This window comes from Capricornis sumatraensis, chromosome 5, assembly GCF_032405125.1.
Source record: "Capricornis sumatraensis isolate serow.1 chromosome 5, serow.2, whole genome shotgun sequence".
Taxonomy (NCBI): Eukaryota; Metazoa; Chordata; class Mammalia; order Artiodactyla; family Bovidae; genus Capricornis; species Capricornis sumatraensis.
In genome coordinates this window covers 49,389,562-49,416,484 of record NC_091073.1, presented here as the reverse complement: position 1 = coordinate 49,416,484, position 26,923 = coordinate 49,389,562, and the positions used below count along the sequence as shown (strand labels likewise).

The 26,923-nt window shown below is 38.8% G+C and overlaps 2 protein-coding genes across 4 annotated transcripts in view; one reads left to right on the top strand and one right to left on the bottom strand.

Moving 5' to 3' along the window:
- Window positions 1-11,015, top strand: part of DNAJC2 (DnaJ heat shock protein family (Hsp40) member C2) — a 30,691-nt gene extending 19,676 nt beyond the window's left edge. The window contains exons 11-17 of one of the 3 annotated variants that reach the window (XM_068973338.1): window positions 4,877-4,965; window positions 5,040-5,109; window positions 6,538-6,722; window positions 7,351-7,451; window positions 7,576-7,683; window positions 10,470-10,624; window positions 10,862-11,014. In XM_068973338.1, coding sequence (XP_068829439.1) covers window positions 4,877-4,965; window positions 5,040-5,109; window positions 6,538-6,722; window positions 7,351-7,451; window positions 7,576-7,683; window positions 10,470-10,624; window positions 10,862-10,936 — 783 coding nt within the window. In that variant the 3' untranslated portion in view covers window positions 10,937-11,014. Of the gene's footprint in view, window positions 1-4,876; window positions 4,966-5,039; window positions 5,110-6,537; window positions 6,723-7,350; window positions 7,452-7,575; window positions 7,684-10,469; window positions 10,625-10,861 lie in introns of all 3 variants that reach the window. The other 2 variants (XM_068973340.1, XM_068973339.1) reach the window with 2 other exon arrangements.
- PMPCB (peptidase, mitochondrial processing subunit beta) lies at window positions 10,487-26,678 on the bottom strand. Its single transcript, XM_068972395.1, has 13 exons — window positions 26,574-26,678; window positions 25,394-25,534; window positions 24,296-24,382; window positions 23,562-23,691; window positions 21,368-21,566; window positions 20,846-20,925; window positions 18,297-18,409; window positions 17,337-17,480; window positions 13,038-13,198; window positions 11,774-11,859; window positions 11,603-11,691; window positions 11,356-11,431; window positions 10,487-11,265 (listed from the first exon to the last, which is right to left on the bottom strand). Exons 1-13 carry the CDS (start codon window positions 26,676-26,678, stop codon window positions 11,201-11,203), a joined length of 1,476 nt encoding a protein of 491 aa, XP_068828496.1. The 3' UTR covers window positions 10,487-11,200.
- Between the last annotated feature and the right edge of the window lie 245 nt (window positions 26,679-26,923).

The following is a 26,923-nucleotide window of genomic DNA, read 5'->3' as shown; positions in this document are numbered from 1 at the left end:
GGAGAGGTCGGGTCTTAAAGGACATTGCTAGTCTAAATCTGATCCTGAGTCAGTTTTGCTCAGGATGCCAAGAGAACACAAGAGGCCAAGAGACAAAAGTCTTTTGCATAATCCAGGTGAGCGGATGGGCCTTAAACTGGTAGAGATGGTGGAAACAGAAGAAGGTAAATGACATGAACCAACATTTAGGAGGTAAGATTGGCTGTTGCCTGTTGGGTATTGATATTGATTATAAGTTGGAGAAGGGTTAATATGTGTTCTGGTTTCTTGAGTGGAATATTAGATGGTTTATAATATTACTCAGTGAAATAGAAAACAAAGGAAGAGGAAAGGGCTTAGGAAAAATTATTTCAGTTTTGGGCATGTTGAGATGAAGATACTCAGTAGGTGACTTTGAGGTACAAGTCTGGCATTTAGCAGGATCATCACAGAGTCATCCACATCTCAGTGGAGAATAGATGAGACTCCCAGGGAGAAAGAACAGAGTAAGGAGTGTAGAGATCGGACCCTGGCAGTCACCAATACTTAAGGTATGGATAGAAGGGCGCTGATGGTTCAATAATGATAACACAGTCTTTGCTTTCAGGATCCACTAATGATGGAGAATGATAAGAGAACAGGCAATTGAAATACTTAAAGATGAGTACTAGGTTTAGAAAGTACCAAACAGGTGGTGTTAAGGAAGAAAGTGAAAGTGAAGTTGCTCAGTAGTGTCTGACTCTTTGCAACCCCATGGACTGTAGCCTACCAGGCTTCTCCATCCATGGGATTTTCCAGGCAAGAATACTGGAGTGGGTTGCCATTTGAAGGGAGGGAACAAACAACAGGGAAGAAACACAGCTCCACCCATCAACAGAAAATTGGATTAAAGATTGACTGAGCATAGCCCCGCCCATCAGACCAGACCCAGTCCTTGTCTCCCCCTGCCCTGCCCCGAGTCAGTCTCTTGTCAGAAAGCTTTCTTCATAAGCCTCTTATCTTTATTCACCAGAGGGAAGACAGAATAAAAACCATAATCACAGAAAATTAACCAAACTGATCACATGGACCACGGCCATGTCTAACTCAGTGAAACTATGAGCCATGCCTTGTAGGGCCACCCAAGATGGACAGGTCATGATGGAGAGTTCTAACAAAGCGTGTTCTTCTGGAGAAGGGAATGGCAGACCACTTCAGTATTCTTGCCTTGAGAAGCCCATGAACAGTATGAAAAGGCAAAATGATAGGATACTGAAAGAGGAACTCCCCAGGTCAGTAGGTGCCCAATATGCTACTGGAGAAGAGCAGAGAAATAACTCCAGAAAGATTGAAGAGACAGAGCCAAAGCAAAAAAACACTACCCAGTTGTGGATGTGACTGGTGTTGGAAGTAAAGTCCGATGTGGTGAAGAACAATATTGCATAGGAACCTGGAATGTTAGGTTCATGAATTAAGGTAGATTGAAAGTGGTCCAACAAGAGATGGCAAGAGTGAATGTCAACATTTTAGGAATCAGGGAACTAAATAAAATGGATGGGAATGGGTGAATTTAATTCAGATGACTATTATATCTACTGCTGTGGGCAAGAATCCCTTAGAAGAAATAGGCTAACCCTCATAATCAACAAAAGAGAATGCAGTACTTGGGTTCAGTCTCAAAAATGACAGAGTGATCTCTGTTTCCAAGGCAAACCATTCAGTATCACAGTAATCCAAGTCTAAGCCCCAACCGCTAATGCCAAAGAATCTAAAGTTTAATGGTTCTATGATGACTTACAAGAGCTTCTAGAACTAACATCCAAAAAAGATGTCCTTTGCATCATAGGGAACTGGAATACAAAAGTAGGAAGTCAAGAGATACCTGGAGTACCAGGCAAGTTTGGCCTTGGAGTACAAAATGAAGCGGGACAAAGGCTAACAATTTTGCCAAGAGAACGCACTGGTCATGGCAAACACCATCTTCCAACAACACAAGAGACATCTCTACACATGTACATAACCAGATGGTCAATACCAAAATCAGACTGATTATATTCCTTGCAGCCAAAGATGGAGAAGCTCTATATGGTCAGTGAAAAAAAGACTCGGAGCTGACTGTGGATCAGATCGTGAATTCCTTGTTGCACAGTTCACACTTAAATGGAGAAGGAAATGGCAACCCACTCCAGTATTCTTGCCCGGAGAATCCCACGGACAGAGGAACCTGTGAGCTATAGTCCATGGGATCGCAAAGAGTCAGACACGACTGAGCAACTATACACACAGGGAAAACCACTAGACCATTCAGGTATGATCTAAATCAAATCCCTTACGATTATACAGTGGAAGTGACAAATAGATTCAAGGGATTAGATCTGATAGAGTGCCTGAAGAACTATGGTCAGAGGTTTGTGACATTGTACAGAAAGCAGTGATCAGGACCATCCCCAAGGAAAAAAAAAGGCAAAATGGTTGTCTGAGGAGGCCTTACAAATAGCTGAGAAGAGAATGGAAAGTCAAAGGGGGAAAGGAAAGATATACCCATCTAAATGCAGAGTTCTAAATAGCAAGGAGAGATAAGAAAGCCTTCCTTAGTGATCAGTGCAAAGAAAGAGAGGAAAACAATAGAATGGTAAAGACTAGAGAGCTCTTCAAGAAAATTAGAGCTACCAAGGGAACACTTACATGTAAAGATGGACTCAATAAAGGACAGAACTGGTATGGACCTAATGGAAGCAGAAGATACTAAGAAAAGGTGGCAAAAATACACAGAAGAACTATACAAAAAAGATCTTCATGACCCAGATAATCACTATGGTGTGATCACTCACCTAGAGCCAGACATCCTGGAATGTGAAGTCAAGTGGCCTTGGAAGCATCACTACGAACAAAGCTAGTGGAGGTGATGGAATTCCAGCTGGGATATTTTAAATCCTAAAAGATGCTGCTGCAAAAGTGCCGCACTCAATATGCCAGCAAATTTGGAAAACTCAGCAGTGGCCACGGGACTGGAAAATGCCAGTTTTCATTCCAATCCTAAAGAAAGGCAGTGCCAAAGAATATTCAAACAACCGCACAATTGCACTCAGACTAGCAAAGTAATGCTCAAAATTCTCCAAGCGACGCTTCAACAGAACATGAACCAAGAACTTCCAGATGTTCAAGCTGGATTTAGAAAAGGCAGAGGAACCAGAGATCAAATTGCCAACATCTGTTGGATCATAGAAAAAGCAAGAGAGTTCCAGAAAGACATCTACTTCTGTTTACTGACTATGCCAAAGCCTTTGACAGTGTGGATCACAGCAAACTGGAACATTCTTAAAGAGATGGGAATACCAGACCATCTTACCTGCCTCCTGAGAAATCTGTATGCAGGTCAAGAAGCAACGGTTAGAACCAGACATGGAACAGACTGGTTCCAAATTGGGAAAGGAGTACATCAAGGCTATATATTGTCACCCTGCTTCTTTAAGTTATATGCAGAATACATCATGCAAAATGCCAGGCTGGGTGAAGCACAAGCTGGAATCAAGACTGCCAGGAGAAATACCAATAACTCACATATGCAGATGACACCACTCTTATGGCGGAAAGCAAAGAGGAACTGAAGAGCCTCTTGAGGAAAGTGAGAGAGGAGAGTGAAAAAGTTGGCTTAAAACTCAGCGTTCAAAAAACTTAAGATCATGGCATCCGGTCTCATTACTTCATGGCAAATAGATGGAGAAACAACAGAAGCAGTGACAGACTTTATTTTCTTGGGCTCCAAAATCACTGCAGATGGTGATTGCAGCCATGAAATTAAAAGATGCTTGCTGCTCGGAAAAAAGCTATGACCAACCTAGACAGCATATTAAAACGCAGAAACATTACTTTGCCAACAAAGGCCCATCTAGTCAAAGCTATGGTTTTTCCAGTAGTCATGTTTGGTTGTGAGAGTTGGACTGTAAATAAAGCTGAGCGCCAAAGAACTGATGCTTTTGAACTGTGGTGTTGGAGTAGACTCTTGAGAGTTCCTTGGACTGTGAGGAGACCCAACCAGTCAATCCAAAAGGAAGTCAGTACTAAATGTTCATTGGAAGGGCTGACATTGAGGCTGAAGCTCCAATACTTTGGCCACCTGATGCAAAGAACTGACTTATTGGGAAAGGCCCTGATGCTGGGAAAGATTGAAGGCAGGAGGAGAAGGGGACAATAGAGGATGAGATGGTTGGATGGCATCACCAATTTGATGGACATGAGTTGAGTAAGCTCCAGGAGGTGGTGATCGACAAGGAAGCCTGGCGTGCTGCAGTCCATGGGGTCGCAAAGAGTCGTACATGACTAAGTGACTGAACTGAGAGGAAGCAGAAGCCTAGGGAAGTGTCCCAGTAAAACAAGCATTGGAACCTTAGCACCAGATTGCATGGAGTAAGGGAGCAAAGAATGGGAAATGTATCAGCAGCAGCTTAAAGAAGCATAAGAAGTATTTTCCACTTCTTGTTTATCCAGGCACATCATGACATTCCATCCTAAGTATCATCTCTAGTCAGCAGGTGTTGCTGGACTTCCTCTTCCTTAACACATTATTTTTTTATAGTTGGTGCACACTAGATAGAACAGGCAGCCTAACAAAGGGATTTTGTTGTGAATAGTGTCTTGATTCTTCAGTGGTTCTGTGGGGAATCGTTGTTTTATAACATCCAGAGGTCCTCTGCACCATCGCGTTGTTTCTGTTTTGCTCCATCCATTTCCTGATGCCTCTTTATTGCTGGCTGGCCAGGGAGAGCCTTGGGAGGTGCCTGGGGAATGTGGTTGGTGGTGGTCAGAAGGCAACATGTTCAACCAAGAACTTCTCAAAAACTTCAAGCTTTGTAAGTGTTTATGGATGTCTTGAGTGCCAGTAGATAGAAGATGAATATGTTTGTGTTTATACTTCTAGACCTGGAATCACTTTTCTGACAGTGAGGCAGAACGTGTTAAAATGATGGAAGAAGTGGAAAAACTTTGTGATCGGCTTGAATTAGCAAGGTATAACTATAGAGCTGCTGTTGAAGTCTTCTGTTGGGCTTAGGATAAAGTTTCATCCCTTTTTTTCTTTTAAGTTTACAGTGCTTGAATGAAACACTCACATCATCTACTAAAGAAGTAGGAAAGGCTGCTCTGGAAAAACAGGTAATCGTTTCACTTCTACCTGTATTTAGTACTTAATTCTGCCTCAGTACTGCTTTCACCTCAGTATTTCCCCACCTAACATGGAAGTTACTGTAGGGGCAGAAAGTCTCTCATTTCTGTTTGGGTTGATGTAAACTGGATTTAAGTATTTATGCTTATTATCATATATATTTGTTTGATTTGTGGTCATCTAGCACGTTAATCACAGATTTTTCAGAATCACTGTTAAAAATTGTGTTGATTAATTCCTTGAGCAAATTTTTGTAGGGTAATAACATTTAGAACCAAAAGAGGTTTTTATTCTGTCTAGTCTACACCTTTTATTTTACAGATGAGGAAACAGGCCCAGAAATTCAATTCAATGCAACAAGTGTTAGTACCTGCTATATATAACCCTGTGCCTAGGTGATGTGGAGAAAGTCTTATGATATCTATTGCTGCCACAAAGTTCAGGAACAGTTACACTAAAGAGAAAAGACCTAAGGATCAAAAGATGCAGGACCCCCAGTAAATACTGTCTGTAGCTTAGAGAGGAAGTGCCAACACTAGGCTGGAGCAGTCAAGAAAGCTCAGTGAAGGGTTTGAGCCAGTTTTGAAGGGCGACATTGTTAAATGAAGGTCAGGGGAGCAGCGTGAACCATAAAATACAGGTAGGAGTAGAAAGTTTGGTGGGTGGGGGGAGTGGGAGATTAAGTTGGTTAAGAAGAGTAGTGCCAAATTAAGGAAGATTTGAATACCAAGATGACTAGTTTCCATAAGCACAGATCTTTTGAATAGCACAGGGTTAACACTGCTATTAATCTGGCATTTGCAGACAAGAGGCATTGGATAAGTATAAGTGACTAGTGTAAGAATCTCACTTGGAGGATTTGGACTATGAGTGATGATGGGAATCACTGAAATCTTTGGGACTTGGTGACTTGTTCTAAGGGACTGAAGTGGGAAAGTGAGTCAAAGATGACTCCAGGATAGCAGAAGCAACATCAAGTAAAGGCATGTGTTTGTTTTTGTTGTTTGACTTGTGCATGTTTGAAGGTACACTGGAAGTGACAGTGTAAAAGGTAGAACTTGAAGATTAAACAAAGGGCATTTTGCTGTGCTGCGACCTTTTTGTAGAGAATAAACGATAATATCTGCAAAAGAAAGGATAGATATGAGCTTTGAAATTGCCTTGTGGGTAACCCTTGACTGTAGACTTGACAAGTAGTGTCCACAGCAAATAGATAACTATGTGACAGGAATACAGTGTAGTTTACGCTGAGGCTGGTTCTTGGTTCCTTGAAGCAGAGATATGCAGCCTGGCTGGGGCAGTATAGGGTCCTTGTCTGGATGATGCTGAGGGTCGAGAACCACAGGGGCCCAGCCAGAAAGAGAGCTCAGAGTAGTAAGATGCTTTAAGTCCCTGACTTACCTATGATATTTGTGTAGATAGAAGAAATAAATGAGCAAATTAGAAAAGAGAAAGAGGAAGCTGAGGCTCGTATGCGACAAGCATCTAAGAATGCAGAGAAGTCAGCTGGCGGAGGTGGAAACGGAAGTAAACATTGGTCAGAAGATGATCTGCAATTACTCATTAAAGCTGTGAATCTCTTCCCTGCTGGAACAAATTCAAGGTATTGGTTCTAATGACGCTTCTCTTCACTGGGCCTCAGGATTATGTAGACAAGCATCTGAAATAGCAGCATATTACAGCAAGTTTCCAAAGATGTGCTTGGGTCTAGATGCTAAATTCTGTGCCATGGTGGAAAATGTCAAAAGCAGAGTGCATTTTGAACCTGCTAGTCTTAACAGCTTACACTAGCACACATACAAAAATCCATATATACAGCAGGACGCTTCATCAGTTCCTCAGGAAATTAAGGATCAGGAAACATAAACCTTGACTGTCATGTTGGCTTAGTCCATTGTGGCTTATACTAGGCACTAGGTTTTGTGTTCCATGGTTTCTCTTTAGTCTTGATTCTCCTTTATTACTTCCCACCTCAACCTGGAGCTTAAAAGTATGTATCCAAATGGCAGTGTGCACAAATGTGTGCTCTTATTTCTGTTGATTTTTTACACGATCTGTAAGATTATATACACCTGATTTAAACACTTAAGTCCAGGCAATAGTAATAATTAGAGCACCAATTTAGAGCTAATTCTTTAGATGTTATAGCTAACCCTTCTGCAGTAAAAATGTAGGATCATTCTGAATTTTTTGTTTTTTTTTTGTTCTCATTATTATATCCATTTTTCTAGATGGGAAGTTATTGCTAATTACATGAACATACATTCTTCTTCTGGAGTTAAGAGAACCGCCAAAGATGTTATCGGCAAAGCAAAGAGCCTTCAAAAACTTGGTTAGTTTTTGCCAAATCAGTTTCTTTGCTACCTTAGATACATATTTTTAAAGTAATCTATGCAATTTAATGAAAGACTGAGATGAACTGTATTATATTAAAAAAAATTTTTTTCCCTTCTCAGACCCTCATCAAAAGGATGACATAAATAAAAAGGCTTTTGATAAATTTAAGAAAGAACATGGCGTGGTGCCTCAGGCAGACAATGCAACACCTTCAGAACGATTTGAAGGTAATGTAATTTCATTCTTCTGAGTAGAAAATGCTAATCTTGTGTCTATCTGAGAATATACAAGATCTAGGGCCTACATGCAGAATGACTGGAAAATAAAGCATTTAGCGGACTGGAAAGTGTAATCTTTAGGACTGACTGACTTCAACACCACTGAGAACTGCAGTTCTTCCTTTTCATATGCCACGAGGGGAGGGGTGTGTTTGTTTTGTTTATCGAATTTTACAAATCAGTATTAAAGGATATTAGGACGATTGAAATTTAAGGTCTGTAATTAACTTATCAAGGTTAATTTCCTGATTTTGAAAAATACACTATATATAAGGAAATGTCCTAGTTTTTAAGAGAAGACAGGAGTAGAGGGGCAGCATGCCTACAAATCATTGTTCAGAACAAGTTACACAGACACAATTTGTTATGCTGACATTGTCTTGAGTGTTCTAGATAATCTGATTACTCTGGACCAGTGTGTTTCAAATGCAAATTATGACTCAGAAGTGGGTCATGAAATCAGTTTAATGGGTCATGAATAGAAAATATCAGAGGGCATTACATCTGTTATACAAGTGGGTATTTGTGAAACTTCTTTTCATGTGTATATGTGTTTGGGATGTGATACATTTTTCCTTACTCTGAGTTGCTGACAAAAGTTTGAAAAGTTGTCTTTCACTTCATGCATTGGTGAGCCACCAGTCCTTTCTCCCTAAGCTAATCTTGGATACACTTTCCAGATCACAGTGCCAAATCTGTTTTGGGATTAACTAACAGCTTTGACTCTTCGTGATCTCCTGTCCCTATCTTAGCAGTGCCACTTTTCCTATATTCTTAGTCTGATTTATTATCCGGTATTTCAATTTGAAAATATTTTAATAGAAGCGACTTAGAATGTTCTGTAAAGAGCAAAAAATCATTGTGTTTGCTCATTGCATTTGCAAAATCAAGGGTGCCTTTTGTCTAGGCTGAGTGTTATTTTGGCTCTTTTAAGAATGTTACTTGGAGTAGAAGGGGCAACTACTCCAGTATTCTTGCCTGGAAAATTCCATGGACAGATGAGCCTGACAGGCTACAGTCCATGGGGCAACAAAAAGCCAGAAACCACTGAGCAGTTGAGCACAAGAAAGATAAGTAACAAAGTGGACATTTCAGGACACTTGGAGGGCACGTCTAAAGGAGATAATGCTCTTGGTCCCTATGCCCTCCACAAAAATGCAGACATGTTCAGATATTTCTGTTATTCTCAGCCCTTTCTTATGGTTCTAATTTGCATGCTTGAGGCAGGCACTGATGGTTGTTTTCTGTTAAGTGGGTGACCCTGTGAAGGCAGGAGTGATTGGCGGTGACGTGGTACTTGGGCCCGACTCCTTTATCTCTTCTGTGGATTTAATGGATAGGCCCCCCTCTCTCCAACTGTACCAGTAAACAGCAAGCTGGCTGCATTTTTTGGAATGGTGATTTCTCATAGAAATTTTACATTTCATTCATTTTGGTATTGTGAAGTACTGGGTTGGCCACAAAGTTCATTCAGGTTTTTCCAGGAAATGTTACAAAAAATCCAAATGAACTTTTTGGCCAACCCAATACTTGGATATAATAGCAGATAATAATTACATGCCAATTCCATCTTTTTCCAAGAGAGAGAAAGTGAGTTAAATCTATGATGTTAAACAGGTCTTCAAACTAATAAAACAAAATTCCACTTAAGGGCTTTCTGGAACTTAAAAGCTGACTTCAAAAAAGCCAGAAGTTTTTAAATGGAAGTTCTCTGCCTTGTTTTGAGGTGTGTGTTGTTTTTTAACTTGTTCACTGTGCCTATGAGTATCTTTTAATTGGGAAATAACTTAGATTTCCAGACTTCACCCCCGGATACCATTTGAAGTAGTAGTCTCATTACTGGCAGGATAGGCACCGCTGTGTTCTCGTTGCATGGTCTGAAATAACTTAAGCTATCAGTTCATTAACTTAGACTTACTACTGAACCAAGTCAGCTTTTTAACCATTTTAATTTTCCTACAAAAGTGGGATATGCACTTCTTACATCCTTAGGAAGGAATGTATTTGTGATAGATCTATGAAGTGTTCTATCAGACATACAGATTTGGTTTAGTACAGATGTACAGCACAGGCTTTAGTGGACGTGCTGACAGTACACTGGAACATGGAATCTAATCTCACATTGCCTCTACAGCATTGGGTACCTGCCTCAATTTTGTTAAAACTGTTTTTTCCAATATAAAATGAGAGTAGTTTATAGGCTCTCATCCAGCTAACGGTTTTGTAATTAGGCAGCTCTTTTTTCTGTGCTATAAGGAACTAGATTTATCAGAAATCTAAAATTTCTTATGACTGTTTTTGAACCCAACAGTCAAACTGTGTATTTAATCTAAAATTTCTTATGACTGTGTTTTTGAACCCAACAGTCAAACTGTGTATTTTAAAATTTGATTTTTTAAAAAAATGTCTGGTAAGTAAGTATATTTTGAGACCAGAAATACAAAGCATTTCTTTCCTTTTGTCTCAGATAATTTTCTGGGATGTGAGCTATCTAAAGTTTTTTTTCCCTAGTTAATATTGGGTTGGCCACAAAGTTTGTTTGGGTTTTTCCATAAGATGGAAAACTTTGTGGTCAACTCAATACTGGTATATGTGTGTCTAATCTCAAAGTAGCTTCAAGATTACACACCAGATTCAGATGGGCACTTACCAAATGACTCATCTGAGAAGGTGTTCCAAAACAGTTTTCTATAAATTAGCATAACTATTTCAAATAAAATTTGTTTCTTAAACAGGTCCATGCACAGATTTCACCCCTTGGACAACAGAAGAACAGAAGCTTTTGGAACAAGCTTTGAAAACATACCCAGTAAATACACCTGAAAGATGGGAAAAAATAGCAGAAGCAGTGCCTGGCAGGACAAAGAAGGACTGCATGAAACGATACAAGGTTGTAGATCTTTAGTTTATAGATTCCATTATCATTTAAATTATGTTTTTGTACTTACTTCAGTACCACCATAGTTGTGGGGTCAGTATTAGACATTTCCTAGCTCTGACAGTTAGTTAAAAAAATCAACCTTTTCAGTACAGATTTATCCAATTTGAATGTTTTACATATATGAAACACTAGAAATGTCTGCAAATCCTGAAAACTTTTTGTCTAAAATGTTTGTCTTCTTCCTAGGAACTGGTTGAAATGGTAAAAGCAAAGAAAGCTGCTCAAGAGCAAGTGCTGAATGCAAGTAGAGGCAAGAAATGACTTATGACAATCTTTGTTGTGTGTGCATTTTTATAATAAAACTGAAAATACTATACAAATTTTCATTCTTAAAATTATACTTAAAGTGTGTCCCAGCATAATTCCTCAGAGTTCAGAGATCTACCATTCACTGTAGTGGTCTTATCCTTTCAAAATCTGACATATGGTATTTTATTCTTATTTACCAGTATATGTGTTGTTTTTTTTCTTTACAACTTGAGGGTCTCAGTTTTATAATGTTCCAAATGTTTATTGGGAGCATTTTTAATCATGAAGCCAGCGCATGTTACTGCAAATCTGGTTAAAATCTGGTAGTTGCTCAATAGGACCTAAGGATTTAAAAGAAAAGACAGTTATAACTAAATAGAAGGAAAGTCCTTAGCCAACTTTCTGCATGGGAGACTAGGAGTCAGGCTTACCAACAGCAGCAACAGCTGGACTCTTATCATAAATATATTTGGTACACACTTCTCGAATTATCTCAGCATTTACAGCCTGAAAAATTGAAGATACATGCATTCTGAGTTTTTTGTAGTAGTAAAGACATTGTATACCTGGAATGTTTCAGAGCTAAAGCAAATTTTATGATACCTATCTTGAGTCTTTGTTGTATTAATAACAAAGACTGTTTTATACAAGATCCAACAGTATCTAAGGACTACTTACATCAATTCTTGCTTCAAGCTCAGGGATGGGAATTCTTCGATTATAGCATAACATTTGCCTACCTATATCTTCACAGATGGGAGTGGAACCTGTTTTAAAGAAAAAGGAAAACTAAGGACTGGAATCTAGATCAACCATGTGAAAATAAGACCTAAGTCTTTATTCTTTTACCATCAAGTTGCAGCAACATGTTTGTTTTCAGAAGATTTTTGGCTCGTGCAACTTCACTTTCAGTGACACTTGTACACAGTCGCATCCTAAAAACCATTTGGAAAAATCAAAGGTCAAGTAATTTGAAAATGTTATGTGTTTTATGAGTTAATGACCTAAAGAAAGAAAGGATGCTATATTCTCTGTTACACCACAATGTACAAGTGATTATGAATTCAATTTAGTAAAAATTGAAATTACTATCTATCCCAACAGTTACACAAAAGTTAAAATATTACTGATTATTTTCCTGGTAGGGTTAATTTCTCAAAAGTGATATGGTTAGCAGAGATTCACTACAAAATAAAAATAGGCTGACTGCATTTTGAGAACTTCTACAGTCTTTTTGAAAATTTGTGAATCCCCATGTGTTAGGATCTGACTTGCTAGGGGATAGACAGATCAATGGGTCACTGGTTTCTCAAAATAATCTAGCTGAGTCTAACTTAAACCTAATAATGATTACTAATCTCTTTAAGTCTGCCTCAGACAGTAAAGCGTGTGCCTGCAATGTGGGAGACCTGGGTTTAATCCCTGGGTCAGGAAGATCCCCTTGAGAAGGAAATGGCAATCCACTCCAGTACTCTTGCCTGGAAAATCTCATGGACAGAGGAGCCTGGAAGGCTACAGGTCATGGGATCACAAAGAGTCGGACACGGCTGAGCTACTTCACTTCACTTCACATCTAGCTAGAGTGTAAACCATTTAAGAATGGTACAGGAAAGAGACCAGAGCTAAATTAACAGTTTTCCAAGAAGCCATGGGACCTTCTGCCTGTCTCAAGGTACTAGTTTTGACTAAAACACTACATTTCTTTTAGCAGATTCATTTTTATAACAATGAATGACTTTTATAACTTTTGAAGACTTTTACAACCTCAGACTCATTTTTATAACACAGCCTTTCCAAGCCAGATAGGTTTAGAAATATTTTCTAAAATTCTAGTTGGCGTCTACACATTTTTAACTTTTTAAGATCTTTCTGAAATAATCTGCTACTTAATGATTAAGAACTTTCTATAATATAAATCAGCTTCACATGAAACCCAGAAGAAATGTGATCTTTAAAACATTGCAACAGTTGCTACTATTGAACAGTACTTAGTCTTGTTCTCTTAATAAAATGCTATCATATCACCATAAAAAATTAATCACCATCAACAGTGTAAAAGAACAAAGTAGTCTAAATTGGTAATTCTTAAGCAAGATTTAAATTATTTTCTCACCATTCTTTTTGAACAACATGTAGCATATCTGCAACAGTGGCTGGTTCACAAACCATGTAGATTCCCCACAATCCTGTATCTGTGTAGGAAGTGTTGAAAGACTGGAAGCTATGGCAGAGGTTGCCATGACAGGTAAGCTGGGCCAGCTTGCTAGATAAATTCTGTAAGGAAAAGAAACTGTCCAGGAGAACTGTAGGTATACATGTGCGGACTACGAGAAAGAAAAATGAGCTGTAGAAATAGTGACTGCCCAAAAAGGCTGCGTTTCTCAGTTTTATTCAGCAATATCTCAATAAAAAGCTAAAACTTAATGAAACTAAGAATTATAGTTATCTCACCAGCCCAATGCATCATCTCCAGAGAAAGTCATAATGTTAAGAGTTAATCCTTAGAAGCTGCACACCCACTTCTAAAATAATACATTATCATACTGAGAGATTATCATACTGAGAGAAAAGCAAATATATCACTTATATGTAGAATCTTAAAAAAAGATACAAGTGAACCTATTTACAAAAGAGAAACAGACTCACAGACTTTGAGTTTGGGATTAACATACACACACCACTATATATAAAATAATCAACAAGGACCTATGCATGCCACAGGGAACTCTAAGTAATACTCTGTGAATGGATTTATATAAATATATCACTTAGCTATATACCCAAAACTAACACAACTACATTATAAATCAACTACAATACAAAAATTAAAACCAAAAAAGAGATGTGACAAATCCTGTCAGGACAGAGCTATCCCTAAAATTAAAAATGGGATGATTTCACATACTGTAGTTTGGGCACATTCTCAGGATCCCTTGGCTAATCCAACCCAGCATTCCACTTCTAGCACTGGGATATGGTTATTAATTATATATGTGTTCTGGCTTTGTTGAATAATCATTTATAACCATAACCAAAAAACAATTATGTCAATTTGCTTTGCCAACAAAAAAGTTAAAAAAGGTTAATTTTAAAAGTGAAATAATGCACTGCTATTAACCAACATACTTTGTAGAGCTTTTGGCAGTTTGCTTAAAGATCTGAAATATAGAATGTGAACCTAAGATATTTGTATGAAATATATTTTGTCAAAGTCTTTGAGTACAGATATATACACTTTCTTAGCTATTTAAAATCCTAAAGTGATGCTGTTGAGGTGCTGCACTCAATATGTCAGGAAATTTGGAAAACTCAGCAGTGGCCACAGGACTGGACAAGGTAAGTTTTCATTCCAAAGGAAATCCCAAAGAATGTTCAAACTGTCATACGATTGCACTCACTCCATATGCAAGTAAGTTTATGCTCAAAATCCAAATCCATCAAGCTAGGTGTCAGCAGTATGTTAATCAAGAACTTCCAGGTGTACAAACTGTTCAGACTAAAGGTAGAGGAACCAGCGATCCAATGGCCAACGTTCACTGGATCATAGAGAAATCAAGGAAATTCCAGAAAAACATCTGCTTCACTGATTACACTAAGCCTTTTATTGTGTGGATCACAACAGACTGTGGAATATTCTTAAAGAGAGAGGAATACCAGACTACCTTACCTGTCTCTTGAGAAACCTGTATGCAGGTCAAGAGGCAACAGTTAGAACCAGACTTGGAACAACAGACTGGTCCCAAATTAGGAAAGCAGTATGACAGAGCTGTATTATTGTCACCCTGCTTATTTAACTCCTATGCAGAGTACATCATGCAAAATGCCGGGCTGGATGAATCACAGGCTGGAATCAAAGACTGCTGGGAGAAATATCAATAACCTCAGATATGCAGAGGATACCACTCTAATGGAAGAAAATGAAGATGAACTAAAGACCCTCTTGTTCAGGGTGAAACAGTAGAGTGAGAAAGCTGGCATAAGACTCAACATTCAAAGAACTAAGATCATGACATCCAGTTCTATCACTTCATGGCAAACAGAAGGGGGAAAAGTGGAAGCAGTGACAGATTTATTTTCTTGGGCTGTAAAACCTGTGGATGGTGATTGCAGCCATGAAATTAAGATGCTTGCTCCTTGGACAAAAAACTATGACAAACCTAGACAGTGTATTCAAAAGCAGAGAAATCACTTTGCTGAGAAACGTCCATGTAGTCAAAACTATGGTTCTTCCAGTAGTCAAATACTGATACAAGAGTTCTGAGCACAGAATTGATGCTTTCAAATTGTGGTGCTGGAGAAGACTCCTGAGAATCCCTTAGACTGCCAGGAGATCAAACTAGTCAATGGTAAAGGAAATCAACCGTGAATATTCACTGGAAGGACTGATGCTGAAGTGAAGCTCCAATACTTTGGCCACCATACTTTGATGTGAAGGCTCACCTCACTGGAAAAGATCCTGATGGTAGGAAAGATGGAGGGCAAGAAGAGAAGGAGGCAGCAGAGGATGAGATAATTGGATGAAATCACCAACTCAATGGACATGAGTCTAAACAAACTCCAGGAGATATTGGAGAACAGAGGAACCTGGTGTGCTACAGTCCACAGGGTTGCAAAGAGTCAGACACAACTTAGCAAATGAACAACAATAATTTTGAAGTAATTTAAGACAGAATAGGAACAAAAATAGTACGAAGAATTACCTTTATCCAAATTCCTTAACAACTGTTACTTTTTTTCCTTTACCATTCTCTTTAATATGTTTTTCAACTGTTTGAGAATATACTTCAAATATCCCTTTTATCCCCAAATACTTGTTAATATGCCCTTCTGAAAAACAATGAATTTAACCTCACTACAATTATAAATTTGGAAAACTCAGCAGTGGCCACAGGACTGGAAATGGTCAGTTTTCATTCCAATCCCAAAGGCAATGCCAAAGAATGCTCAAACTACCACACAATTGCACTCATCGCACATGCTAGTAAAGTAATGCTCAAAATTCTCCAAGCCAGGCTTCAGTAATACGTGAACCGTGAACTTCCAGATGTTCAAGCTGGTTTTAGAAAAGGCAGAGGAACCAGAGATCAAATTGCCAACATCTGCTGGATCATGGAAAAAGCAAGAGAGTTCCAGAAAAACATCTATTTCTGCTTTAAATTGACTATGCCAAAGCCTTTGACTGTGTGGATCACAATAAACTGGAAAATTCTGAAAGAGATGGGAATACCAGAGCACCTGACCTCCCTCTTGAAAAACCTATATGCAGGTCAGGAAGCAACAGAACTGGATATGGAACAACAGACTGGTTCCAAATAGGAAAAGGAGTACATCAAGGCTGTATATGGTCACCCTGCTTATTTAACTTATATGCAGAGTACATCATGAGAAACGCTGGGCTGGAAGAAGCACAAGCTTGAATCAAGATTGCCAGGAGAAATATCAATAACCTCAGATATGCAGATGACACCACCCTTATGGCAGAAAGTGAAGAGGAACTAAAAAGCCTCTTGATGAAAGTGGAAGAGTGAAAAAGTTGGCTTAAAGCTCAACATTCAGAAAATGAAGATCATGGCATCTGGTCCCATCACTTCATGGCAAATAGATGGGGAAACAGTGGAAACAGTGTCAGACTTTATTTTGGGGGGCTCCAAAATCACTGTAGATGGTGACTGCAGCCATGAAATTAAAAGACACTTACTCCTTGGAAGCAAAGTTATAACCAACCTAGATAGTATATTGAAAAGCAGAGACATTACTTTGCCAACAAAGGTCCAGCTAGTCAAGGCTAATGGTTTTTCCAGTAGTCATGTATGGATGTGAGAGTTGGACTGTCAAGAAAGCTGAGCACTGAAGAATTGATGCTTTTGAACTGTGGTGTTGGAGAAGACTCTTGAGAGTCCCTTGGACTGCAAGGAGATCCAACCAGTCCATTCTAGAGATCAGTCCTGGGTGTTCTTTGGAAGGAATGATGCTAAAGCTGAAACTCCAGTACTTTGGCCACCTCATGCGAAGAGTTGTCTCATTGGAAAAGACTGACGGTGGGAGGGATTGGGGGCAGGAGGAAAAGGGGACGACAGAGAACGAGATGGCTGGATGGCATCACCGACTCGATGGACGTGAGTTTGAGTGAACTCCCAGAGTTGGTGGTGGACAGGGAGGCCTGGCGTGCTGTGATTTACGGGGTCGCAAAGAGTCAGACACAACTGAGTGACTTAACTAAACGGTTATAAAATTAGGATATTCATGTTGATATAATACTATGAATGAATCCTCGAAAAATACAGCAAAAGAAAAAATATTGTCTTTTTTCTTGCCTGGGAGCAATCCAGGATCAGTTCATACGTAAGTCAAAATTCATAGCACAGTTTTATCTTCTCATTTATTACGGAAATTTACTTTTAAAATCACATACCATTCCTCCTCCGAAAGAGCGATCCCAGTTGCCAATCAGTGTGTTTGCAACCATGAGACAGATTGTATCTGGATGTGCCCAACCAACAGCTTCAACAGCTACCGCAAGATGTGCCAAAGGCATCTTGTCATCCCTCACTCGAATCTAGTTGGGATAAAGGATGCAAAGCTCTAGTTAAGATTACCACTCTGTAACATGCTTGACAAGAAAGCAATTCACAGTTCTATTAATTGCAAACTTAAAATGCTCACCATGACACTCTTGTTTTTTGAACAGTCAGGCCTCATTATACTCCATAGTTCAGAAGGATTTCACCAAAAGATCTCCAGTTGAAATACTACAGACACAGCCACCAAATAATTATGTGGTCAAAAAGCTTTGCATTATTTAACTGGCAGAAATAATCAGTCTGAATTTTTCTGTCTAAATTTAGGCTTATTTTACAGGCTTATTTTTGTACTGCCAATGCTAAGTCTCGTGTAACTGCCAACATCAGGCTTCTTTCCAGATACTGACATATGAGCATCATCCCTAATGTGGCAAACAAACCTTCTAATGAGGCTTAAAGAAATAGCTGATAGAGAGCAGATTTCTCTAGAAGTTCTGGCTTTAACAGCTACGCACAGAAATGTACTGTGGGTAGACTCAGTCAGGAATAAATCTAACAGTGTCAAAATGTGGGATGTTTTTAAAATAAAAGATTAATTTTATGCCCTGCCAATAGGAAAATAGGCATAATGTCAAAAAGCACAAAAAGACCAAACAATACTTTCCTTAAAAAAGAAAAATAGGTGGTTAAATATATGCAACAGGAAGAAATACAAGCAACTGAGTCCATGTGCATTTGGACTCCTTTGGTTTCCTCCATTTTACTGTTAGCAACAGGCACATTTTGTACAAACGGTCATAAATACAACACAAGAAACCAAAAGTGTTAAAAGCTAAGGAGGCTTGGCCTACCTCACTTCCTGTGAATTTGCACGGAGGCAGAGCTGGTATTTCTCCTTTGTGTGTGGATAAAGATTCACCAAAATGAAATTTTGCTAACTCAAGCAGCTCATCATGGGAAACTCCTATATTGAAGGAAAATATTTCATATATCCAGCAGCAATAAAATGTAAAGCACATAATTAACTGCCAGTACTTCTGTTTACAATGAGCTTAATGTGGTATAAATGATACAGGTTACACAAGGACTTCTTGCAGTCAGTAAAAGCCTTTTCAAGAGTAAGCTCACAAAGCACGTTTTATCCCTGGTGATAAGACTTGCAGTTGCACAGATTTCTCCTTCTGAAGAACAATCAGTTTTCATCCACCAATTCAAAAATAAGGATAAGACAGCTTGGAGGTATTACTTTCCATACAAAATCATGTTATATTAAGTAATTAAAAGTCCTAGAATGGTGGTGGTGGTGGTGAAGTTGCTAAGTCATGTCCAGCTCTTGTGACCCCATGGACAGTAGCCCACCAGGCTCCTCTGCCCATAGGATTTCCCACACAAGAATAATGGAGTGGGTTGCCATTTCCTTCTCCAGGGGATCTTCCCGACTCAGGAATCCAACCCAGGTCTCCTGCACTGTAGGCAGTCTCCTGCATTACAAGTGAATTCTTTACCAACTAAGTCACTAGAGCCCCCAAAAGTCCTAGTTCAAACTAGCAAAAATGGGTTACTTTTCAATAAAATTTTTAGAGTAGAAAAGAATATGAGCTCTGTATCATTTAAAGAAAGCTGGACATAAGACATGTTTTATTCTCTACTCTGCTATCAAAATTCAGGACTTAAATAACCTCATACAGATTCCTGAATAAATTCATAGCCAATCAAATACTCACTATTTGCTATCCAAAATGTAAGTACTTGAATTCTATAGCCCTATTTTCCAAACTTGAGCCTAAAGAGCTTCAGTGAAAGATTCTTAAACTTACAAGACTAATTCAGGCATGAGTAAGTGCCTTAAAAAATATTGCTATGAGATTTTTTTTTTAATGAAACATTCCATTAGATCATAAAAGCACAACTTACACCCATATTTTCCAAACAATCTCTGGTATAAAACAAGACAGTGAATGATTATATACACGTTCTTTTCACAATCACTACATAGAAGAGCCACCTTGGATATCAGTCCAGACGGTGACTAAACAATAAGACCTTGGTGGTAAAAAGATGACAAGCAGAGAGTGTAGACCTGTGAGCATGGACACAATTCTCAGCACCTGGCAACCACCTCCACTGTCTTACTACCTTTATCTGTAGCCCTCCTGGTTGGATTTTCCAGACTAAGCTCCTGACCCAGTACTACCTCTACTTACCTCTATCCAAAAGGCAGGGGGGCCAATAATTTCTTTTCTTTTTTTTTAAATGAAGCTGGGTCTGGCCTATTTCACTGAATTTATAATGCCACTGCTTATAAGAAACATCATTGCTTATGTACCCATAAGACAATATGGTAATTAATCTAGAATAGGCCATTAATTAATTGTAAGACATCCCAACTCTGACAATGTCAAAATGAACCAATGAACTGTGTGACAAAACCCACTGAATCCATATGCCACCAACAATGGCAGAATCTCCTAGACAACTTAGTTATCGAGGCCCCATCCAACCAACAGTGTCCCCTTTCCAAGGCAGTTTCATTGTGGAACTCCAGTCAGCACCAGCCATTTTAGAAACAGTGTCACTAACTCAAGAGAACTTTAGAGCACATAGAGCCACACAAAGGTAACATGTTTCTGACAGTTAACCTCATTTTCATCTTCTTCATTATTCCCAAGTAATAAGCTTGAAGTCTATCCGGGCTAACTAGAATTTTAAATTATTGTCATTTCTAAAGGAAAATTTACACAAAAGAACATTCCATGTAAATCTTCATTTTGTCTTAAAAAGAGAAAATAAAACTGGAAACCAATAAAATGTACTATTTGCCTAAATTCAGACTACCAGGAAATCTAGTAAAATCTAACCTGAACTTACTTTCTTTCACTGGCTTCGAACACATTCCTCCAAGGAGGCCTTGTCCTCATGCCACTTTCATGTTCAAATTCCCATTAAATAGTCTCAAAATCCCTTATATGCTTCCCCTTCTCAGTAATTAGCAGATCTACTGAATGAACAAAGAATGAATAAACAACATACTCATCCTCAGGCCATGCCTGACCAAGGATGAAGCTGGTTCTCAAGAAATCATTTAAAATCTCAAAGAGATTCCCAAACTGTTGAACACTATCTTCCACTGTCATTATCTTCCAGCTCACCCATGTGCCCTTTCCTTGCAAGTAAATTCCATTATGTCTGTACACTTATGTACTAGAGGGTCACTAAGTTTTCCTATTAAAAAACTCTAATAAGAGAAGACGGGGGAAGTCCGGTTTCAGTGTTCCACATTGCCCTTACCCAGCATACTAAACAATTTGCTCTGTAAATGAAAACTAAAGATATCTCCCAACAGGATCAAACTGATAAGCATATCACTCTGTTTAAAACAGTCATAGAAATTTAAACTTACCTCCAGCAGCAGCAAGTACTATTCTTGGCCCCTTATAATGTGTGGTTATATAATCCACTAAGTCCTTACGATTTATAGATCTGTAAATGGAGAAAGAAAAGCAGTACTAAAGGGAAATTTAAAAGCACAGATCCTCACATAATATACCTTTATACTTCATATAATATAACATTAATATCCAATTAAATTGGATCATTCTAAGTTAAATGCAGTCAGAAATAGGATATATGCAACAAATATCAAAGAATTTCAAAATATATATATATAATGTAAATATAGTGATATATTTATATATTTATAAAATATCACTTGTTTACTCCAGAAATAGGTATAAACCCAGATACCTGGAAGTCAAGTAGGGCTAAAGGGTCGTTCAAGTACTGTAATGATACCATTTCATTCAGATTATTGGGGGTAAAAAAATTACTTTCTGAAACATACTTTTTGAATGTTTGTGAATGTTAATTTTCACAATTCAAATTTTTTCTCAAAAAAAAGAAAAAATCTGAGAATTATACCTACTTGATATTTTCAGTTGGTCCCAAAATTGTCCGTCCAAGTGCAGTATTTTGATAAGCTGTGGCATGAAGATAATCAAAAACAACTTCTTGTAAATTGGTTTCAACTTCCTGCATCTCTCTAAGGATTACTCCACGTTCACGTTCAATCTCTGCTTCTCCCAATGTGCTGTTTTGTATTATATCAGCAAGAATTTCTACAGCTAATTGAAAATAAAACACAAGAAGAAACACTAACAGTCTTCATTTTCACTATTAATATCTATTAAATTAGCATCAGAAACCACGATAGTGACCAGCACTCAACAGTGAATAAATGATTAAACTGGAAGAAATAAATGTTTCTGTACATTTGATATACCTAAAAGGAATAAATTAAAACGAAAAATATAATCCCCTGTGGTACAGATGAGCTTGGAGAAAATTCCTAAATTTGCTAGAATTAGTGTCATCTCAAACATCTTTCCCCACTTAATTCCAATTAATGGTCAATGTTGGTTAGATTCTGTTTATCAAAGTCTCTGATAAATGATGATTCAACAGAGCTGGAACAGGTAACAGTTGAAGAAAAGGATAATTACCCCAAAAGACATACATGTGACTATCAAAGGATAATTAAGTGACCCTTGGGGAAAATTGATGAAACCTTCAAATATTTATACAAAAACGACCCTAATTTGTAAAAAGTCACAAGTAAACTAAAGGATATATCATGCTATTAAGCAATTTTATCAGAGAAAGTACATGCTTCTCCAAAAAAGAGAAACCTCAACTATCCATGAAGAATTAGTATACAGTTGTAATCACAATCTAAATCTTTGTAAATAGAAAACAAATTTATCAACTTTCATTTTGTTACTCTACTGTAAACTTCTGTTCTTTAAATTCACTTAAAGTGGACTTGTTTCAGAAGCAATAATGTTCCAGTACCAAGGACTTCCTGTAATCAATTACCTCTATATTGCCCAAAATGACAAAACAGACTGCAAGAATAAGCTGGGACTGAGATTATGACCAAGAGGAAAAAATAATTTGTAAAACCAAATTAAAGCTATCTGTCCATCTAACACCATGTTGTGAATCAAATAAAAAATGCTCCAATAAAATTTAAAAACAATAAAATCCCATCTGTCCAGACAAGTAAAGCCCCAGATGGGTAAGGAAGAGCCCAAAGACAGATGGGAAAATGAGAGCTCCTGTATGAAGGGCCTCCTCTATTTGGAAGTAGTAGTCTAGACTGGTACCTAAAAGTGGGGATTCATATTTCCCAATATTTATGTTTTAATCAGAATCTTCTTTCTAATGTATATTTAATACTGAAATTTAAAAGCATAGATCCTCAATAACATACCTGAAATTAAATTGGACCTTAAAGATATTCTAAGTCAAATGCAGTCAGAAATAGGATATATACAAGTATCAAAGAATTTACATATACATACACACACACACACACACACACACACACACACACATACATGTATAATACCATCACTTGTTTATTCCAGAAGCAGCTACAAACTGAGACAACCTGGAAGTTAGGTGGGGCAAACTATTGTTTAAGTATTCTAATGATACAGTTTTATTCACATTGGTCATCACCAGAGATGGGGGAGGGAAAAATGAGTGAGCTGTTTTAGGTTTATTTTGGGGGGGTTTAGTTTAAATAAATTGAATTTTGGATATTCAAATTTGAAATTGAAATTAATGGAAAGGAAGCTAAGAAAGAAGTGTACTCCAGGAGGAAGAACCAGAATGTGCAAATGCAATAAAGAAGCAAGCACGTTCTGTTCAAAAACAAAGCCCAACAGTCAGAAGATATAAAATATGTTCTGGCTTGTAACAGAAATGAAAAATTTAGATAACAGAACAGAGAAAAAACAAAAATAAAAAGTAGACAGTAAAAGTGAATATATAATAAAACAATTAAAAATCATTTACTAGCCAGGTATGACTCTGGAGGAATTAATATTTGAATCAAGTGTTAAGACCTGGTTTGTACAAGTCTTACAGCCTATAAATATTTAATATCATTTGTCGTATTGGTAGGAAAAATAGGTGCCCCCTCACCCAGAGTTTGATTCACTTATTTTCACATTTCTGGGGTTTACTCTTTCTCAAGAAACATAATGCAAACAGTACTAAATTATTTCTGAATGCCTGTGAAAATTACATATCTGCAGTATAAATAATAATACCTCTTGGCAAATCTTTAGAGAACGCTTTGGCATAATATACAGTCTGCTCTCTGGAGGTATAGGCATTGAGATGAGCACCCATATTTTCAATTTCAAGTTCCAGATCTAACTGGGATCTCTTTTTGGTGCCCTGAAATAAAAGAGAGAAAGGGGGAAAAGAAATATATATATATGTATAATCTCTCCCTTTATCCCTCATTTGTTCTACACAGTTCAGACAATGAATATGAGGACAGAAGCCTATGTACAGTTTGATGTAAGGACCAAATCTGGTTTCTAAACTACATCAGGCTTCAGAAATAGTGACATTCTTTCAGATGACAGTTACATCCCAAGAGAAAATCTTTGTTTCACTTCTACAGAGCAATTATCAGTCATTATTTCAGGTAATTATCCTGAAAAAAGATTCTAAAAAATAATAAAAATAAGACGTGCATAGGCTTCCCTGGTGGCTCAGAAGTTAAAGCATCTGCCTGCAATGCGGGAGACCTGGGTGCGATCCCTGGGTCGGGGAGATCCCCTGGAGAAGGAAATGGCAACCCACTCCAGTATTCTTGCCTGGAGAATCCCATGGACGAAGGAGCCTGGTGGGCTACAGTCCACGGGGTCGCAAAGAGTCGGACACGACTGAGCGACTTCACTTTCACTTTTGAAGTAGTTCTCTTTACCTTACAATAAGACTCTGTGTTTACTGTCTCTTAAAATGCATTTAAAAAATAATCTTTATAACTTGCCTTGAAAGCCATATGCTCCAGAAAGTGAGCCGTTCCATTATTCTTCTCATTTTCATATCGACTTCCAGCATCAATCCAGAGCCCAACCTTAATACAGTCAGGTAAGAATTAGATAAGACATCATCTTCTTTATTTTTTTTTTGAGGGGATAAGGTAGGGGTGCGGAGAAGGCAATGACACCCCACTCCAGTACTCTTGCCTGGAAAATCCTATGGATAGAGGAGCCTGGTAGGCTGCAGTCCAAGGGGTCGCTGAGAGTTGGACACGACTCAGTAACCTTTCACTTTTCACTTTCATGCATTGGAGAAGGAAATGGCAACCCACTCCAGTGTTCTTGCCTGGAGAATCCCAGGGATGGTGGAGCCTGGTGGGCTGCCGTCTATGGGGTTGCACAGAGTCAGACACGACTGAAGCGACTTAGCAGCAGCAAGGTAGGGGTGGGGGCAGTGTTCTTCCTTTTTCTGACCAATGCTTTCCAGTCTTAACATTAAAGTTTTCTTGACTGGATTGACAATATAATCCTATGAATTATGAGATTTAAAAATTTTAGTCTTCAGTCTACTGGGTGCCACAAATACTTACTTGCCAGCTTTACTGAGGATGCAGATTGTTAGCCCAGTGTGTTACTACAGTCAATAATCAAGTATAAGATAAAGAACATCAGAAGAGACTCAGAAAATCTAGGTTAAGATCCTGGTTCTGTCATGTATTAGTTGTTGTGACCTTGGACAAAACCATTTAACTTCTCGAATCTTGTTTTTCAGCTATGAAATGGATGCAATGATCCCTGCTACAAAGAAGTATTTTAAAGATCAAATAAGACAAGGTATGTAAAAACATTGAGCACACGGTAGTCCAGCAAATATACTGCTCTCATTATTATCAACACTGCACAATACAACCTGCTACAAGATGCAGTCACTTAAACTAAGCACACATGCACCCAGCATGGAGGTATCAGAAGAAACGCTTCACAAGTAACAATCACTTGTCGAGGCAAAATAACCGCTGCTACTTTCAACTACCTGCCAACCTACTGAAAAGCTTTACACGTACAGTCTGCTCTCCCCTAATGAGGGGTCAAACTAAATCACTTACTGTGCATGTTGCCAGCCCAGAGTCTTCAGAGGCCACTCTGAGTCCATTCTCCAAACAGGTTACTCGCGTTTCAGGAACGTTCAGAACAACTTGTGTGGCAGCCTGTGTACTTCTCAATCTGTTTCCTCCAAGATATAATGACTGGTTGGGGAGAAAGGAAGCAGCAAAACATATCACTATTCTTAATACAAATTATTGATCAGAAAACCAAATTTATCTCAAAGAGACTCTAAAGTACTCTTTCCTCAACTTTTACTTCACTAGATCCATGCCTTTGCCTACCCTAGGACCATTCCTCAACCAACCACTTTCCTAAAGCCAGCAACATGTCTACAAACATCCCCTTTTCTGAAGAAATATGAACAGTTTTTGTCATTATCCTAAAAGAAACTATTTTTATTTCAGTACCTCTAGAAATGTTTAGTATTCATAAAGGGAACAAGAAGGGGAGAAAAAAGTCAAGAAAGGGAGAGCAAAATATAAAAATACACGCACAGCATAGAAATGCTTAGCTTCTACTGTTCAAGAAAAGCAAAGTTTTGAAAAGGACAGAAAAAGAAAGGGTAGAAAGAAGGGTAATTACTCAAGATACACTCTGGCTGACTGATTTATTGACTATGGACTATTCGCAGGTCCCCATATGTTTTCTTCTTTATACATATGTTAAAAGTCCCACGAACTCTAGAGAAAGCTAGTCTCTTACGAGAAAAATACATATACAGACAAACTTTTCCTTTAGCTGCCCCAGGGTTCACAGGAAGCAGAGCTGGACGAGAGCCAGTTTTAGGCAAAAAGAGAACTCGGAGCGGATGCGGGTGGGTCCTCGGTTTTTAACAAGCACCCCCCCCCCCGCCCCTCAGTTGTAACCACTGCTTTTAGTAATCAACACGCACTTTTTACAATAACTTCTGAGTAACTGGGGGAGGGGGTTAGTAAACCACGGTCATCCCACGTCCCTGGCAGGTCACGCGTTGCGGGTGACCAAAGCCAGCCCAGCGCCGACGGGAATAAGCGTCCCCGGCAGCCGGATGCCCCACGGGTCCCGGCTAAGGCCCGATCCGCAGTTGGAAGTGTGTGGGGCAGACGCCCGTTAACTCAGGGTCGCCGCACGGGGTCCTGCGGGTGAGGCCCGGTCTAGCCTGATTCCAGGTGGCACCCAGACAAGTAGACGGAAGCTCACCGGCCCAGCAACGCCTCGGATCTGGAGCCTCTCGGTGAAACCGCAGAGCCGCCGCCGCGCCGCAGAAAACAGCACCGCTCGGGTCGCCGCCGCCGCCGCCGCCATGGTCTCCGTTCTAGACTGTAGGAAGGATGTGCTTCCGGGGTCATGACCTGAGGGCCCAGGCGAGAGGGCGGACCCCACCTAGTGACCATGATGGGAATGACAGTCCTGTAAGCGGTCTTGGAGTCTTTCTGGACGTGGTGCTGCCTGAAGAACACGAATTAGGGAGTCTGTAGAAGCCCTTGGATCAGCGGTTACTTTAATCTCCTACGACGTGCAAGGAACAAATGTAGAAGAGTTAAAGGTAA